Below are 17,337 nucleotides of genomic sequence, written 5' to 3' on the forward strand. Positions count from 1 at the left end.
CAAAAGTTTGATGCACATTCATTAAAATTTAAGCAGCGCTAACTTTTAGGACAAATACACAAATTTTAACGAAAGAAAATGCATAACCAACTAGCCCCGCAACGTGTTTTACTAAATGCACATTCATCATCATCATCAGCCTGACTACACCCACTGCAGGGCAAAGGCCTCTCCCGTGTCTCTCCAGTCAACCCTGCCCTTTGCCAGCTGCGGCCACCGTAACCCTGAAACGTCTCAATCTCGTTAATAGTGATATTAATGAAAGCAGTAGATTATTTCTTGATTCCAATTCGGCGCTCAAGCGCTTGCGCACCGGCACGTCAAAGATGGATCAAGAGTCGGCAACACTCACAGCGGTGTGCTTGACCTGGAGTGGCAGGGAACGCCGCTTGGCTCCAGCCATGGACTGGGCACGCCGGATGCTCGAAGAGCGACGCAACGACGACGTGTTGTTGGCATCAGCCGTCAGGCTACCCATGGAGGGTGGCATGCCTCCCCGTGCCGATGAGAACAGCTGGCTGACGGATTCCCTGGAAAAGGGGAGAAAGAGTGGAAACGGAGAAGCTGTAACTCTCCGAGCGTGCTTGGCACTGCTCACTTCTGTGATTCCTGCAGCAGCAGAGGCGCCTGGCGGAAGGCCGGTGTCTCCCGACTGGCCCTGAGCCACCCGTGGCAGCAATAGGTGACCGGCAGCGACCCCATCTGGTGGAAGAGGGTGAACTCCCCAGGACGGGCTCCTCGCTCCAGCAGCGACTGGTGCTCTGCGAAGAAAAACACATACGCCACACAGAGATGCAGCTACAAGGTGGTGTAAAGAAGGTGTGGGGAAGCACTCGTCCCCTGTGGTTCGCTTTCCCGCAGTGCCCCCTCAACTCATTCTCTGTGGATAGCTTCCCTGCAATGCACCCTCCTTAATTGTGTTACTTTAACTAACAGGGGACGGTGCTCGCGTCGCAGCGCCACGAGCGCCACGCATGGCATGTTTGCTGCGTGCGCGCGAGGGAGAGACGGCCCCTCTTCTGCTCGGCACTGGGAAAGCGCGTGGACGTGTCGCGCGCGGCTCCGCTCTTCGTCGGTGGGCGACCTCGTGGTGGGAACATGTTCCTGTCAGCTCGTCCCATCCGGGCCTCGGAGTTTTCCCCTTGCCCTAGCGTGGGCGAACATTCGCTCGTAACCGTGCTGGTGACTCGGACGTCCTCGATTCCTCAGTGTATTTTGTTGCTAGCTGGCATTGTTGTTGTTGTAGCAATAAATGCCTTGTTTGTGTCAGCCAGTGTGATGTTCCTTTGTTCCCCCAGAGCAAGGCCCGCCGTGGTCTGCGTGCACTCGGTAGCGTATGCGACCACGGGGTGGGGTCGCGCGGCTTGAACTGTGTCAGCCGCGCTTAAGCAGGAAGAACATATTTATCTCCCCAATTAAACCCCACATCTGGCAGCCTAACGTGGGGCCTGCTCTTGGAACACTGGACGACTGTCTGTTCGGTTCGAGGAACGCTCTTTGTCTGGACTTGACTAGTGCTAGGCCTAGTGTGAATTTTGATTGCTAGGACCTGCGGCATGCTTTCCTGAGAATGCGAGATGTATTGCGCTGCAGCATGTTTGAACTTTTCGATATGCTCAGCATGTTTTTTTTCGTCAAGTTTTTCCTCCTGGAGTTTCTTCACAAGAACCACTTGGTCCACATCGAGGGAGTGTGAGGCCTAGCTCCCGCGGAGTTGCCGAGCCCGAAGCGAGTGAGTACGGAAGCCACGTGGGTGGTCCGAGTTTTCTGTATATATTTTCTCGCTGTCTCTTTTTCGACTCTGGGAGTCGCAGCTCCGGGAGCCGGGTGGCCTGGAGCCACTACGAGCTCGAGCTGACTGCTGCTACGAGCTCACTGGTATTGCAGCTCGGCACCGGGCGCTCGGACACCGTCCGATACGGTAGGCGCTGACCGCTCAGAAGCTGCTTCGTGCAGTGAGCGAGGTAGGACCACCCAACAAAGCTGATGCCTCCTCGCAGCTGCGCGCACATAACTCTTTTCAGATCTTTCTTTTGTTAAGGGTCGGTGTCATATGGTAGGGAGGCCTAAGGCTTTTCAGAGCTGCCTGCACCATGTTGGAAGAGGCACGACCACCGGACCGTGGTGTTGAGAGGAAGCGCACTTTGCTGCCCACCCGTTTTGTAACCTCGCACGAACTGAGCAGTCTCATTCAACTCAAGAAATGGCTTTGTTCACTCCAACTTTGCATTGCACAGCCGCCCGACACGTTTTGCTAGCGAGTTGAGCATTGAGCCACGAGGCCCTTGCGGACACTGTTTCCCCTCCCGTGACCTACGTTAAAAGCATGTGGAGTGTGTTTCGGAAATCTTGCAGATCCAAAGGAGCCACCCAGGCTTGCTGTCCTGTGCACATCATCTCGCTGCCGCCTGCTGCGACGGAGAGCCTGTATCCTGTTTGGCGCATCTATCCGGGGCAGCCGTGGTGAGACCAGTCAGCAGTCACCTCCAGCTGCTGCTACCCTGGTGACTACTGCAGAATCCTGGCCTGCAGTGGTCAAGCGGCCTTCTCTTCGTGGGCCTGCGGACACGTAGTCCGCAGGCCATGCGAGTCGTCTCAGCGAAGACCTTCACGCCGCCTTTGGAATACCGTGGAAGTCAGCGTGGACGCTGTCAGCGTGACCTCCGCTGCACGACCTGCCACAAGTGCATGAAGACCAAGAGACTCCTCCATAGCATGTACATGCAAGCGAGTGGGTTTATTTAAGGTTGGGGGAAGTGGGGACACACTCGTCCCTTGTGGTTCGCTTTCCCTCAATGCCCCCTCAACTCGTCTGTGGTTAGCTTCCCCGCAATGCACCCTCCTTAATTGTGTTACTTTAACTAACAGGGGAGGGGGCTCGCGTCGCAGCGCCACGAGCACCACGCATGGCATGTTTGCTGCGCGCGCGCGAGGGAGAGACGGCCCCTTTTCTGCTCGGCACCGGGAAAGCGCATGGACGTGCCGCGCGCGGCTCTGCTCTTCGCTGGTGGGCGACCTCGTGTGGAAACATGTTCCCATGCCCCGTCCGGGCCTCGGAGTTTTCCCCTTGCCCTAGTGTGGGCGAACATTCGCTCGTAACCGTGCTGGTGAGTCGGACGTCCTCGTATCCTCAGTGTATTTTGTTGCTAGCTGGCATTATTGTTGTTGTAGCAATAAATGCCTTGTTTGTGTCAGCCAGTGTGTCGTTCCTTTGTTTCCTCAGAGCAAGGCCCGCTGTGGTCGGCGTGCGCTCGGTAGCATACGCGACCTCGGGGTGGGGTCACGCGGCTTGAACTGTGCCAGCCACGCTTAAGCGGGGAGAACGTATTTATCTCCCCAGTTAAACCCCACCAAGGCAAGTGTGCATCATGCTTTAACAGCATAACCGCAGTTATAGCAAAGCTCAATCGTCATTCAGCTTTTGTTGCCACCCGCTACAACACGGCATGGGGTCGGGCCCACCCGAAAACCTAGGCCTGGGCTAGTCCGTGGAGAAGGCTAGGCAGGAGAAGGCAGTAGTTGCTCACAATCCCGCAGACAAGCTGTGATGACGTTGCGAGGTCACATGACATAGGTGGCCCACCTGCTGCCTATGTTGCTTCTCTGGGGATTTTTTAGCTCACACTGACAATGGCGGGTTTTAAGGCGAAAGCCTTTAATGGCTCATACTTGCATCCATGACTCTGTCTGTCCGTCCGTTACATCTGAAGTGAAAGTCATAACTAGTCATTACTGGTCAGAAGTCATGACTAACTAGTCATTAACCAGTGTTAGTCATGACTGGTTAGTCATGAATAGCAAGGCATTAATCAGTCATGACTAGTTAGTAATTATGCAATCATGACTAGTTAGTCATCAACTATTTAGTCATGACTACTTAGTCACTAAACAATCATGACTAGCTAGTCATTAACTAGTCATGACTAACTAGTCAGGACTGGTTACTAGTCATCACTGGATAATCATGACTAGTTAGTCATTAACCAATTGACTAGTTAGTCATGACTAGTCATTGCTGGTTAGTCGTGACTAGTAGGACATTAACTAGTGATGAGTAGTTAGTCGTTAACAAATCATGCCTAGTTAGTCATGGGTCACGATTAACTGGCCATGAATATCCAATCCAAGTCTCCCCATAGCCGCCTCGAGTGTGCCTACGGCTGTGCAGCCAAAGTTGCGTGGCAAGGCTGTCGCCTCGGGCACTTTATAGATCGTCAAAGTGCCCCCTGAATTTCGGAGCTCTTAACACCGTCGCACTGGAACGCGAACGATGCCCCCCCCTTCCCATCACACTCACCCCGTGGCTGTGCAGTGGAGGCTGCCAGGTGGAGGAGCTTGTCGAAGAAAGCCTGGTCCGTGTTGCCCGGGTAGAGGCACTCGTCATCCAGCAGCTGCAGCAGGCCACAGCCCCCTCCCCCCTGCTGGTGGCGCAGGTCGGAGGAGGAGGCGCGCAGGCCCCCCGACTGGGGGGGGCTGCGGTCTAGCAGGGAGACCAGCGCCACCGGAGAGGACACCTCGCCACACTCTTCCGTCTCCAGCACCACAGCCTCCTGCAGGAAGCACCACCCGCTCACAAAGCCCTCTCGCCAGAAGGTGCACACAACCCGACTCGCCAAACAATCCTGCCACGTTACAGCACTGACTGCATTAGCCTAGTTCACCTGGTTTCATGTCATCCAAAGGATTTGCCGGGTTAGTTGGCTCCTTTCTGAATTACAGAGTTAACTTCGCGAAAGGGTCAGGACACCAGAGAGACACATTCACAACACTTAGAAGCACACTTCTAAGTGTCGTGATTGTGTCTCCCTGGTGTCCTAATCCTTTCACACAGTTAAATCTTTAATTCATGTCATCATTGGTGTCGTCATCCCATCAACATGCCCCATTCTGCACCAAAAAAAGGCAGACATTTATACACGTACATACAAAACTGCCAGCTCGGGGCTGCGCACACTATACACCGTGGTGCCTACCCTCTGGCCGAGGCCACCTTGGACAGCTGCATACCACTCGGAGGCCCTGGCCCCAAACAAGACGCAGAGTATATTTACACTGAGGCACAAATCTGACCAGTGAATGTTGAGCTACTGCGACCATTTGTGTTTAATGGCTGGAAGTTCAGCAGCAGTGACCCTCAGGCATGGCGTCATGATAATCATTGCTTAAACCAGCTAGTGCTGATCACTCGCCTCTGCCGGAGGGTAAGCGGCTGTGTAGTGGTCCACCACCCCTAACCATCATCATCATCATCAGCCTGACTACGCCCACTGCAGGGCAAAGGCCTCTTCCATGACTCTCTAATTAACCCTCTCCCTCGCCAACTGCAGCCACTGCATCCATGCAAACTTCTAAATCTCATCCACCCACCTAACTTTCTGCCACCCCCTGCTACGCTTGCCTTCTCTTGGAATCCACTCCATTACCCTTAGGGACCAGCGGTTACCTTGCCTTCGCATTACATGCCCCCCCAACCATCAACATCCAAACGCAAGCAGAGAGCTTGAGCATGCGGGCTTTACTCTGCTACATGCCACAGCAGTAGCTATAATGGAACTGAATTTTTTTTCTTTCCAAAATCCTTTTACATGCTAACTTTCAACACTGTGTTCAATTTCTCTGTGAGCTTGCACAAGCCGCTACAAAACGTAGGCAAAGCTTCCGGGCCTTTGAATGACCAGAATTAGAAGACACACTGCATTGGGCGATACTGCGCATAAGTCGCACGACCTGCAGCCATTCATCAGGCCAGCAACTGCCAATTTTTTTCCCTCTGCAACCAAACTTCTCCAATTGAAAAAAGCCTGGACAGCACTTGCCATGACTGCCACACCTCTTCACTGGCAACATTTGTGAAACTTTTGACAAACTCCCACAAACAGTGCATTCCAGCTGATGAGCGACATGTCTCGTGCCAGTGAAGGGAAAGCTCAAGAAACTGAACACCTTAGGCACAGGCAATGGCCCAATTCCATGGCTCATGGCCAGCAAACACCTAATCTGAACTGTGCGAAAACCTTTTCTGGCAATGAAACAGACGCTATGAGGCAGACACACAGCCTCCCTCTAAGCAGAGGAATGTAGTCACCACTTGCATTTATTAGTGTACCCTTAAAACATTGCATATCGGCAATATTCGTTTTTAAGGCACATTTCTAACACAACTGCCGAACTCAACAATAGAAAGAGAAGGAAAAAAGTTTCTTTTATTGCACTGAATGGCACTAGCTAAACCAACGACAAACTGAAGCTACCACAGAGAGAGGAACACGACAGGTGGCGAGGCACACCATCGTGTGGCCCAATTATTTTATGAAACGACACAGTTGATTTATGGCTGGTTTATGGGGTTCAACGTCCCAAAGCGACTCAGGCTATGAGAGATGCTGTAGTGAAGGGCTCCGGAAATTTCGACCCCATGGTGTTGTTTAACGTGCACTGACATCGCACAGTACACAGGCCTCTAGAATTTCGCCTCCATCGAAATTTGGCCACCGCGGCCGGGATAGCGCCCGCGTCTTTAGGGCCAGCAGCCAAGTGCCGTAACCACTGAGCCACCGCGGCGGCGGAATGACACAGTAACAGCCCCCATAGCTTTCCCTCCATTGCCAAGAAAAGTGGCTGCCGCATACAGATGTCGGCCATTCAAAGCTAACTAGGAGGCTCGGCCAGATTTCACACTACAGTTTCATAACGGGCGGTACCAAAAAAAAAAAAGAACTCTGCAAAGCAAAGTGTCAAGGTTCAGGAACACTTGTTGTTGGGCTAGTTGGTAGGACATGCTTCTGAGCGAACCAGCGCAAAAAGCACAACGGACAAGAAAAAGGCGGAACACGACGGACAGGAGCGCTGTCCGTCGTGTTCCGCCTTTTTCTTGTCCGTTGTGTTTTTTGCGCTGGTTCCTTCAGAAGGTTCAGGAGCTTTTCTCATTTGCTGTAGTTGCCCGTGCAGGTCTGAGAACTAAGCATTGCTGCTGCGGGGATGGGTGGCTCCCTCCGCTAGTTCCCGGGGCCACAGCCAGGGGGCGCACCTGGTCGTATCGCTCCTGCTGACTGAGGAAGGTCCACTGGTGGAAGAGCAGCTGCAGCCGCTCCTGGACGTAGTTGTGGCAGAGCTCTTCCAGGGTGGCCGCTGCACTGCCCCCCGCACTGGTGCCACTCTGGGGCTGGAAGCCGGGGCAGTCCAGAACCTGCACCGCGGCCACGCTCCGCCCGGAACCACCCAGGGCCCTGGGTGCAACAACAAAGCGGGAAGAGCATCAGCAAGTGGCTCAACAACGCTTCTCTAAAAACAACAAAAGCCCCCAAAAACAAAAACTCTGCTTCAAATTTACTGTTCATCAATCCTTGCTGTGACATAACTGGCTGTTTCCTTTGCTTTCTTGAACAATACCTGTACTCTTTCGGGCACTGAAGCGTAGATCTTGCAAACAACAGGCATTTCACTGGCTGGCTTCGCTTCATGACAGCGATGTTTTGGGAAGAACCGGTCAGCTCAGTTGGTAGAGCGACTGCTCCGGTGAAGCAGTGGTCCAGGGTTCGAACCCCGGACCAGGACGAATTTTTCTTTAACTACGAAGTTTCTGAGAAAGCTGTATAGCTTTCCTTTGTAGCCGTATGGCTGCACTTGGGTGGATGCCAATGAGTAATTACTCCCTTATTACAAATTTACTCCACCTTGTGGGATTCCCCTAAACATTTGACCAAGACCTGCATGTTGTCCTCTTCATTTCACAGTCCCTGTCTAGAATTCACCACGCTGTATATGAAACTTTGCAAAAAGAAAAAAAATTTACAGAAAAGACAAACAAATATTCTTGGACTTCTGTACCGATGTGGCAACAAAACAACGCAGGAGCGTGCAGTTGCCCTTAAAGGTGCACTAAACAGGAATCTGAACTCGTCTTTTTACCATGGGAAGTCGGTCTACAAGTTCCGAGCATTCTTAGAAACTTCGAATTAGTATTGTCCTGTGCGGTCGATTTCTCCAATTTGAATCAGATTAAACATCCCGTCTCCCACCATTTTTTCAACTCTCTGCTGATGGTAAAAGCAGTCAACCAATGCGTGGAGTACCTTTCAGCCAGTTGCATAGCGGCTTGCCGCTCAGCTATCAGAGGAGCGATACATAGCGGTCGACAAAAGCAAAGAGTCCACGCGTATTTTTATTTCTGTGGGCCTAATTTGCAGCTGTTTAGTCTCTGACTAGACCTATTTATTCATGGAAACCTAAAAAACAAAATAAAAGCAAAAGCAAAGCTGCCATGCAACTGTCTGACAGGCACTCCATGCGTCAGCTGACTCCTCCTGCCTTCAGCAGTGAGTTCAAAAAAAGGCGGGAGCCGGGACGTTTAATCGAATTTAAATTAGGGAAATTGGCCGCACACGACAATAATTGGAAGTTTCTAAGAATGCTCGGAACGTGCAGATCAAGTTCCCGCGGTAAAAATACGAGTTCAGATTGCTGTTCAGTGCACCTTTGAATTCAGCCAAAGGCATGGTTCACGCAGTGACATTCTCCAAATATTTTTATCAGCCTGAATTTTTTTCTACACAACGTTATATCCATGCTTCCATATTGCGCTCATTATCGTCACGTCCAAGAAGTTTCAAAGTAAAAAAATATCGAGTAATTAAAAAATGTAAGAACTTCACTGCATAAAGAATTTATCAAGGAACACAATGAAAGAAACCACATGAAACTAAGTGAAGCCGTCATCAATGTACACACTTTCTGCAAGCAGGGAACTAGGGCCCAAATACATTTTGGAGAAAACTGACACTGAGGTTGGACAAGCACCAACTCTTTAAATACATATACAGTCACAAGAACGTTTTTCAATGTCACTTCTGGACAGCTTTAGGGAAAATTTTTTGGGATACGATTAAAAAGGCCTTACAGATACCAAATATGTTTTCTAAAACTGCTCTTTTTCAATATTTTCGCAGTATAAGAGTTACATCCCCCCTTAAGGTGAGATGCAACTTAAAAAAAAAAAGCAGAAAATTCATTTTTTAATAATTGTTTATCTAGATGTATGCTTCATTTTTTTATGCTTTCTCGAAGTTTCAGTGCTGAAATCAACCGGGAAGTAGTGTTAAACTGTTTAATAAACTGCGGCAGCTCTTCTACATGGCGAGGAAACGCAAAAACTGGCGTTTTCCTCCATTTTACTTTTCTAGCTAGATGCTCGCCTTGTGAAGTGGGCTTTTTTATGACTATTTTATGTATTTTGACCCAGTTTGTTTTGCTGCATCTCCTAGGGCCTTGCTGCAGATCAAGGCATTCTTTGTTTTTCTAATTTGTGGATTTAAAATTTCTTGCATGAAATCTTCTCGCTCTAGATATGCCAACGGACACAGCAACACAAAAACTGAGAACAAAAATTCATGCTTTGCAAAAAAAAAAATTCTAAGGACGCATCTTCCCCTATAGGTTCAAGTAGGAATGCAATGAATGTTTAGCGAGCCTTCTTGCCCCATTTTCTTAAGTCTGCAGCTTTTTACAAAATTGAAAGGAAAAATATATAATGTAGAACAATTCTCTGGAGGTATAACAGTGAAATTTTGTGACAGTAGTCATAACATTATTTCAAATGTTCTCAAAAAATTTCCTGCAAACACTATATCAATAAAAGAATTTTGCTCAAAGCCACGTCCCCCTCAAGTCTTCAGACTGCTTTAAACCGTGTCAAGAATGTTCTCAATGAAAACTTCGGCTCAAATCAGCAGCAGCTGAGATACACAGTGCAGATTTGTTTTTTATTTTTATTTATTTTGAACATACTGCAGGCTGAGCGCCCAAGCAGGAGTAGTATACATTTACTTAAAATTCAAAAAAGCATGAAAGCACAAGTTACAAAACACATTAACACATTGGGTTAGACCAGTTGAAGCGGTTATTACTGCACATAAAATATAAGCACAAAAAAAAATTGACACAGTCAAAGCCGACACGCAAGAACTGACAGGAGGCAAGATTTTAAAATGCGGAAGACAGAGCAAGGGGCCCACCGGTTGACGAGTGAGACGACCACGTTGAACACCTCGTGGTAGAGGGAGGCCACGAAGTCCTGCAGGGGATCCGCGGGGTCTCCGGCCGCGTCTCCCTGAGCCCTGCAAGCGTCCCAGAAGAGAAAACCAGGCTGCCTTCCCGAGCCTCAGCACACAAGGGCACGACACAGGAAGGATCGGAATACAGCACAGCCCTGTTGATACGCTCCCGGTTCATGCAATGTTAATGTTCATGCGCTCAGAACTGTAAGCAATAAAGCTGTCCCAGACAGTTATACCTCTGTCAAGCGTGCAAGTTAAGTGCACTTACAGGGAGTGCACTTCGGCATCCCGAGTGACACTTTAGGCTACGCGGTGGTAAACGGGAAAGCAAAGTGCCCTCGTATTAAAAAAAAAAAAAGGATCAGAAAATGAGTGGAATTTCTGAAGAGGTCGATGGAAAAGAAAAAGGACTCATACTAATTGATTGCTTAACGTGATAGAACAAATAAAACGAGGTTCAACAGTTTTTAACGATGGAAAAAAATAGAAACAGAAGAAAAGCCAAGACCAGCCAAGACTATCCAGAATTGCGGCAACAAACAAGATGGCAGCGGGCAGCGATGTTGCATCTGATCACGTACCTTTGTTTTGTTGCTTCACTTGTAGCTATAATGAACGAATTTTTTTCTGGAAACAGTGTTATAGCATGTAAAATAAACTTTCAAGTACTTTTTTATGCACTGTACATATTGCGCCTTTCAAGTCGCTGCTGGCGAGGCTACGCACTGTCCAAAAAGTGCATTCTGTGAACGCACTCTGACATGAGTGCGCATTTTGGCGAGTGCCCTTATGTTGCGCCGTTTAGCTGTGCTAGAGTGCACTTTTAGCAAGTGACTCTCTTAGTAACTGCACTTTATTTTGCACGCTTGACAGGGGTATTACACTGTTTTTAACGCAATACCTTAAGCCTCCCGTTCTGCAGAAAATCAGGCTTCAGCATGGCGAGCATAAAAGCAGGTGGGCCAGTTGCCACACAGGTCACGTGACCTTGTGACATGCGTCATACCTTTACTTAAGCGTCCCCTCAAGTTTTTCTTCTAGTTAATAGTTTTCTCTAGTTTTCTTCTAGTTTCTTCTAGGAACTGCACAAAAGGATAAGGACAGGAAGTAAAGAAACGAATATAGATGTGGTGTCACTTTGTTTCTTTACCTCCTGTTCTCGTCTCGTTTTGCTTAGTTTGTAACCTAACATTTAAACATTGCAGAATTATCCGACAAAAAAAGCAAGCAATTATCAAGAAGAAAAGAAAGGCTTTTGCAGTAATTTAGCCAAAACGTTGATTGCAATTCGTCAAACTAAACACTGCATGACTGTTGGCAAAGCATGATGGACGCTTGTGAAGTGCCGATTCATGTTTGTTTCAAAATTTAGTACCTAAGATTCAAGTACACTGAACCTAGCAACGCAACAATGCGAAAAGTGACGGAGCACACAGCGACTGTTTTGCCTGCAATGACCATGTGCCTGGTTCGCTTACACCTGATAACTACACCTTTTCCGATGTGCCCTTATGTGAAAGACCACATAAAGCACCGCTTTAAAAAAGCCACACAAGAGTGCCTGCAGGGCCTAAAGGGTAGCTTGTCTGACTGGCAATGCCAGGATAAGAGACTAATTACTCCAGTTTTCTTTTCGGTACAATACAATACATTTACTTTATATACTTACATGTCCTAATGACGTCCAAGTCATGTTGCGACCCCCTAATCACCAGCTCTCAATTCATTTAATTACTTTTCAAATCCACCACTCCACACATGATGTAGCCACCTTATCGACCAATCTGCCTTTTCGGCACACCATGGTAATGATGCCAACTACGCCGTGTTCTCCGCTGAATGCGACCCTTAACTCTCGCGTTAAAATGGACACCCAGTTAAACTGATACTACAGGGTACCGTGCAAGCAGGCAGTCAGCATTCCCTCACCGGCCTGGCACGCGACTGTTGCCAGCAGCGGTGAGCAGGGGCGAGTCCAGGGCCGCCTTGGACAGGTCCTCGACCGAGGTTCCCAGCAGGAGGGAGGCCCGCTGGGCACTGGCTGCTCGTGCAAACTGCACCCTCCCGTTGGCATCTGCAAGGACACAACAGGAAGACGAAACCAAGCTCAAGATACTGCCCACAAAGGTAAGGTGCAACAGGCAGACGAGGCCAAGCTCAAGATCCCGCCCACAAAGATTAGGACACAACAAAGAGACGAGGCCAAGCTCAAGACCCCACCCACAAAGGTAAGGGCACAACAGGAGGACGAGGCCAAGCTCAAGATCCTGCCCACAAAGGTAAGGACACAACAGGAAGACAAGGCCAAGCTCAAGATCCTGCCCACAAAGGTAAGGACACAACAGACAAGGTCAAGCTCAAGATCCTGCCCACAAAGGTAAGGACACAACAGGAAGACAAGGTCAAGCTCAAGATCCTGCCCACAAAGGTAAGGACACAACAGGAAGACGAGGCCAAGCTCAAGATCCTGCCCACAAAGGTAAGGACACAACAGGAAGACGAGGCCAAGCTCAAGATCCTGCCCACAAAGGTAAGGACACAACAGGAAGACGAGGCCAAGCTCAAGATCCTGCCCACAAAGGTAAGGACACAACAGGAAGACGAGGCCAAGCTCAAGATCCTGCCCACCAAAGTAAGGACACAACAGGACGAGGCCAAGCTCAAGATCCTGCCCACAAAGGTAAGGACACAACAGGACAAGGCCAAGCTCAAGATCCTGCCCACAAAGGTAAGGACACAACAGGAAGACAAGGCCAAGCTCAAGATCCTGCCCACAAAAGTAAGGACACAACAGGAAGACAAGGCCAAGCTCAAGATCCTGCCCACAAAAGTAAGGACACAACAGGAGGACGAGGCCAAGCTCAAGATCCTGCCCACAAAGGTAAGGACACAACAGGAAGACAAGGTCAAGCTCAAGATCCTGCCCACAAAGGTAAGGACACAACAGGAAGACGAGGCCAAGCTCTAGATCCTGCCCACAAAGGTAAGGACACAACAGGAAGACAAGGTCAAGCTCAAGATCCTGCCCACAAAGGAAAGGACACAACAGGAAGACGAGGCCAAGCTCAAGATCCTGCCCACAAAAGTAAGGACACAACAGGAGGACGAGGCCAAGCTCAAGATCCTGCCCACAAAGGTAAGGACACAACAGGTAGACGAGGCCAAGCTCAAGATCCTGCCCACAAATGTAAGGACACAACAGGAAGACGAGGCCAAGCTCTAGATCCTGCCCACAAAGGTAAGGACACAACAGGAAGACAAGGTCAAGCTCAAGATCCTGCCCACAAAGGAAAGGACACAACAGGAAGACGAGGCCAAGCTCAAGATCCTGCCCACAAAAGTAAGGACACAACAGGAGGATGAGGCCAAGCTCAAGATCCTGCCCACAAAGGTAAGGACACAACAGGAAGACGAGGCCAAGCTCAAGATCCTGCCCACAAAGGTAAGGACACAACAGGAAGACAAGGCCAAGCTCAAGATCCTGCCCACAAAGGTAAGGACACAACAGGACGAGGCCAAGCTCAAGATCCTGCCCACAAAGGTAAGGACACAACAGGAAGACAAGGCCAAGCTCAAGATCCTGCCCACAAAAGTAAGGACACAACAGGAAGACAAGTCCAAGCTCAAGATCCTGCCCACAAAGGTAAGGACACAACAGGAAGACGAGGTCAAGCTCAAGATCCTGCCCACAAAAGTAAGGACACAACAGGAAGACAAGGTCAAGCTCAAGATCCTGCCCACAAAGGTAAGGACACAACAGGAAGACGAGGCCAAGCTCAAGATCCTGCCCACAAAGGTAAGGACACAACAGGAAGACCAGGCCAAGCTCAAGATCCTGCCCACAAAGGTAAGGACACAACAGGAAGACGAAGCCAATCTCAAGATCCTGCCCACAAAGGTAAGGACACAACAGGAAGACGAGGCCAGGCTCAAGATCCTGCCCACAAAGGTGAAGCACATCCACAGAACACTCCTCAATAGCGACACCGTAAACAGAGAACCTGCATAGTCTTTCTCACTGTGATGCCTTGTGTAGCACCTAACAGGCTGACACGTGCACTCCAGCTCTGAGGACTCAACAGTCTTCCTTGAGGTTCCTCTATACCTTATCCTCAATGTGCTTGGAAAAGCATTGCAGGCAGTTTTGGACACCCCAGAGAGGGAAGAGATAATTGAAATAAGAATCGCTCTCTCATACTTTGCCGTGGCCATTTTAGGTAACTTTCAGCCACTGCTCGCTTTCGTTGTGAGAGCAGAATCAAATACGCTGAAATGTGAATTACACTAAAATTTCTATCTACCAAAAACAATTTCTGATCTTCAGCAATATTTTTCTTGCGAGCACTTGTGTTAAATAAAGAAAGCCTTATATTGCCCAAGATTAATTTGTATCCTGCTTTACATGGCACTGTTTCTTGTAAGCGAATTGCCTCTGTTTTGCTATAGGGTATCTTTTCCAAGAGGCATTTACTCATGTTTCGAATGTCTTCGTTTCCCAGGTTTTCTTTTAATCATGATTGGATGCAATTTTGTTGGATTCCCTTAGCATGTTCAATTGTATTTTTACTTTTACCAAAATAATGCACTTTTTTTTGTGTGTGGTTTCTGTTTTATAAGTTTGTGGTCTCCCTTTCTACAGATTCTCATTAAATGACCAACTGAGCTATTAGGGTACTTAAATACCTTAGAAATGAATGTATAATACATGTTTTTTTTCATGCCAAATTTCCGACACGTATTATATGTGGATCCAAACAATCTTCAGCCCATATCAGTCGTTCCAGTTTCGTTACCAATCAGCACTATCACCATTAGGAATCCAGGGAGAGGAGACATTATTTTTCAAAGGTGCTGGTTGATGATTACTTCGATAGTTTTGATTTCAATTCCATTTCACCATGGTGACCTCACGACCCGACACTATTGGAAGCAGGACAATCAAACCTTGCAAGATGTTGGGACCGCACTAATTGCACGCGGCTACTTTCAAAAGGAAAGTAATCGTAGCTGCCAAAAGCACTGGCACCCTGTCAAGTGCTGTTACACGAACTGGATGAGTTAAGGGGAACCTGCATTACTGGACGGCCTGAATACGGTCACTCCAGCCCCGCTGTGCAGTTGGATCGCTTGGGCCAGCATTTTGAGGAATCCGTCAGACGCACTTTCAAGAAATGCGGGGTATCGAACGTGCTCAGCGGCACCGAACACAAATTCCTATGGAAAGGTATCTCCGACAAGAAACTCTTGGAAAAGGGTACCCCGTATGACAAAGATCACTAGATCCCCGACTCCAAGGGCACTTCCTAGGCTTCACGACGGGGCCCAGATTTGTGCATGCCAGATATTGGCACCCGCATTGCCATCCCACGCACACGCCAGGAGCGGCACACTGCGGTTTATAACAATCGAAAGACCGCAGCACAGCTCATGTGCGCTGGGGCGAGTATGAGCGGCTCTTTTCCTCACGGCATGAAATTCTCTGATCAGGCATGTCGGCACGAAAGATGGGAGCTAGTCAGCACCACGGACATGAAGACACCTGGCATCAGGTGGCACCAGTCACGCCAGCATGAAGTTCCTCGCGAGTGTCCATCTTTTCACCGAGGCAAGCACAAAATTCAATGCAAATAAATTCTTCCGGTGAGCTCTCCTCACTCGCATTATACACGGATGAAAACTTTTCTCCCACTTTGTGCTTGTATTATTCGCACGTCCATATTGTATACGAAGGTCGTTACACAAAATATACATGAATAAACAAATCTGTGAATGGGCCGAGTTTCTGTCAAATCAAATAAGCTGCACAAAGCTACTTCTGCACACAGATGTGAAATGAACCAATTGCGAAATCGGCCCACGAAGAATAAGAGGAATGTCTGATGTGAAGTGAAACGCAGAAGCGCAATAAACAGAACTGCTTAACCTGCCTGACAATGAAATGGCTGCAAACCAACACTAGCATAAAAAAGAAACACGGTCACAGCTACGCAGGATTTAAGCTACAAGGGCAGGGATATCACATAGCAATTGGTGATTAGCATGAATGGCCAAAAATTACACCAATAAAAAGAACACAATAGTCATCATACTGCACCCTTGTAGGCAATTTCACAAGCACCAGAGCAGAACTGGCAAAATTTCCACAGCAGGTGACACATGGCTGTATTACTAATTGGTTTGCTGCACTGTACATTTTTTTTTTCTTGAAGTTTATGTAACCACTCCCCTCTATAATGCCTCTGGCCCTGAGGGTTCATGAAATAAATAAATAAATAAACTCATCAGCACTCCTTTGATTTTGTCACAATACGCTTGAGCAGCCTTTTAAGGTAGCTATAATGTGGCCATGCTCCAAAAGCTACGACCAGGACACAGCAGACTTGGACCATGTCATGGATTAGGAACCATCACTCTTTCAGTGCTCGATAGTTTTCATAGCAAATAAACTAATAAGAAACAAAGTTCATGTGACCGAGCTAACTTCAATTAAGCACACTAGCCTCAGAGACAAAAATACCGCACAAACGCATGTAAGGACCGCACGCTGTTTTCCCGAAGGAAATGGTTAAAAAAAAATATCTATAAGCGCCGCACCTGAACTTTCCATGACCCACATGGGAACAGCGTTCTAAATGTCTAAGAAAAGTCGAAATACTCTGCAAGTGACAACTGAACGTAGAACAAATGCCATTGATTCCCTGACTGGTGTGTTTTTACTTTAAAAAAAAAAGAGGAATTTTCGCACATTGCGTGTATGGGCCGCACCCCGAACATTGGCCCTCAAATCTGGAAAAAAAAAAGCGGCCTGCGTTTACATGGTATATGCTGGAAAAAAAACAAGGCCTTGCTAGCAGGACTGTCTATTCCCCCCTTTTTGGATTGCCCGCTAATCAAGCACCACACAAACATCACAGCGTGATCCAAGTTGCAAACTTCAACGCGTTTTGTGCACCCAGGTCCACAGCATAACTAAACGTACGAAGCAACAAGCGTGTACAGACAGTCACTGTCCAGCCAGCTGTAAGCAAGCAATACGACCCTTATAGTATGTAACAATCCTTATGTAACAAATTTACAATAAAATGTTACGAAAATAAGCTAAGGCTGCAACCCAGACGCCCAACATTGTCCAACGGACATCCAATTAAGGTCCGTACATTCGAAGCCGAATCCAGACATCCGAAGAAAGAACGACTCAAATCTGAAAACGGACATCCGAAGGAAAAACGACTCAAGTCCAAAAACGGACATCCAAATCCGGATGTTCGGTGGGCATACAAGGAGC

The 17,337-nt window shown here is 48.3% G+C and overlaps 1 protein-coding gene across 2 annotated transcripts in view; it reads right to left on the minus strand.

Annotated features, from left to right (window-relative positions):
- LOC149361089 (unconventional myosin-XVIIIa-like) overlaps positions 1 to 17,337 on the minus strand; it is a 248,542-nt gene that overhangs the window by 139,290 nt on the left and 91,915 nt on the right. For both annotated transcript variants that reach the window (XM_089572586.1, XM_089572585.1), the window contains exons 10-15: positions 11,982 to 12,126; positions 10,011 to 10,112; positions 7,028 to 7,226; positions 4,298 to 4,550; positions 599 to 761; positions 353 to 530 (exon numbers count right to left, since the gene is read on the minus strand). In XM_089572586.1, coding sequence (XP_089428712.1) covers positions 353 to 530; positions 599 to 761; positions 4,298 to 4,550; positions 7,028 to 7,226; positions 10,011 to 10,112; positions 11,982 to 12,126 — 1,040 coding nt within the window. The remainder of the gene's footprint in view (positions 1 to 352; positions 531 to 598; positions 762 to 4,297; positions 4,551 to 7,027; positions 7,227 to 10,010; positions 10,113 to 11,981; positions 12,127 to 17,337) is intronic.

Source organism: Amblyomma mixtum, chromosome 2 (genome assembly GCF_055824585.1).
Source record: "Amblyomma mixtum isolate Tamu chromosome 2, ASM5582458v1, whole genome shotgun sequence".
Taxonomy (NCBI): Eukaryota; Metazoa; Arthropoda; class Arachnida; order Ixodida; family Ixodidae; genus Amblyomma; species Amblyomma mixtum.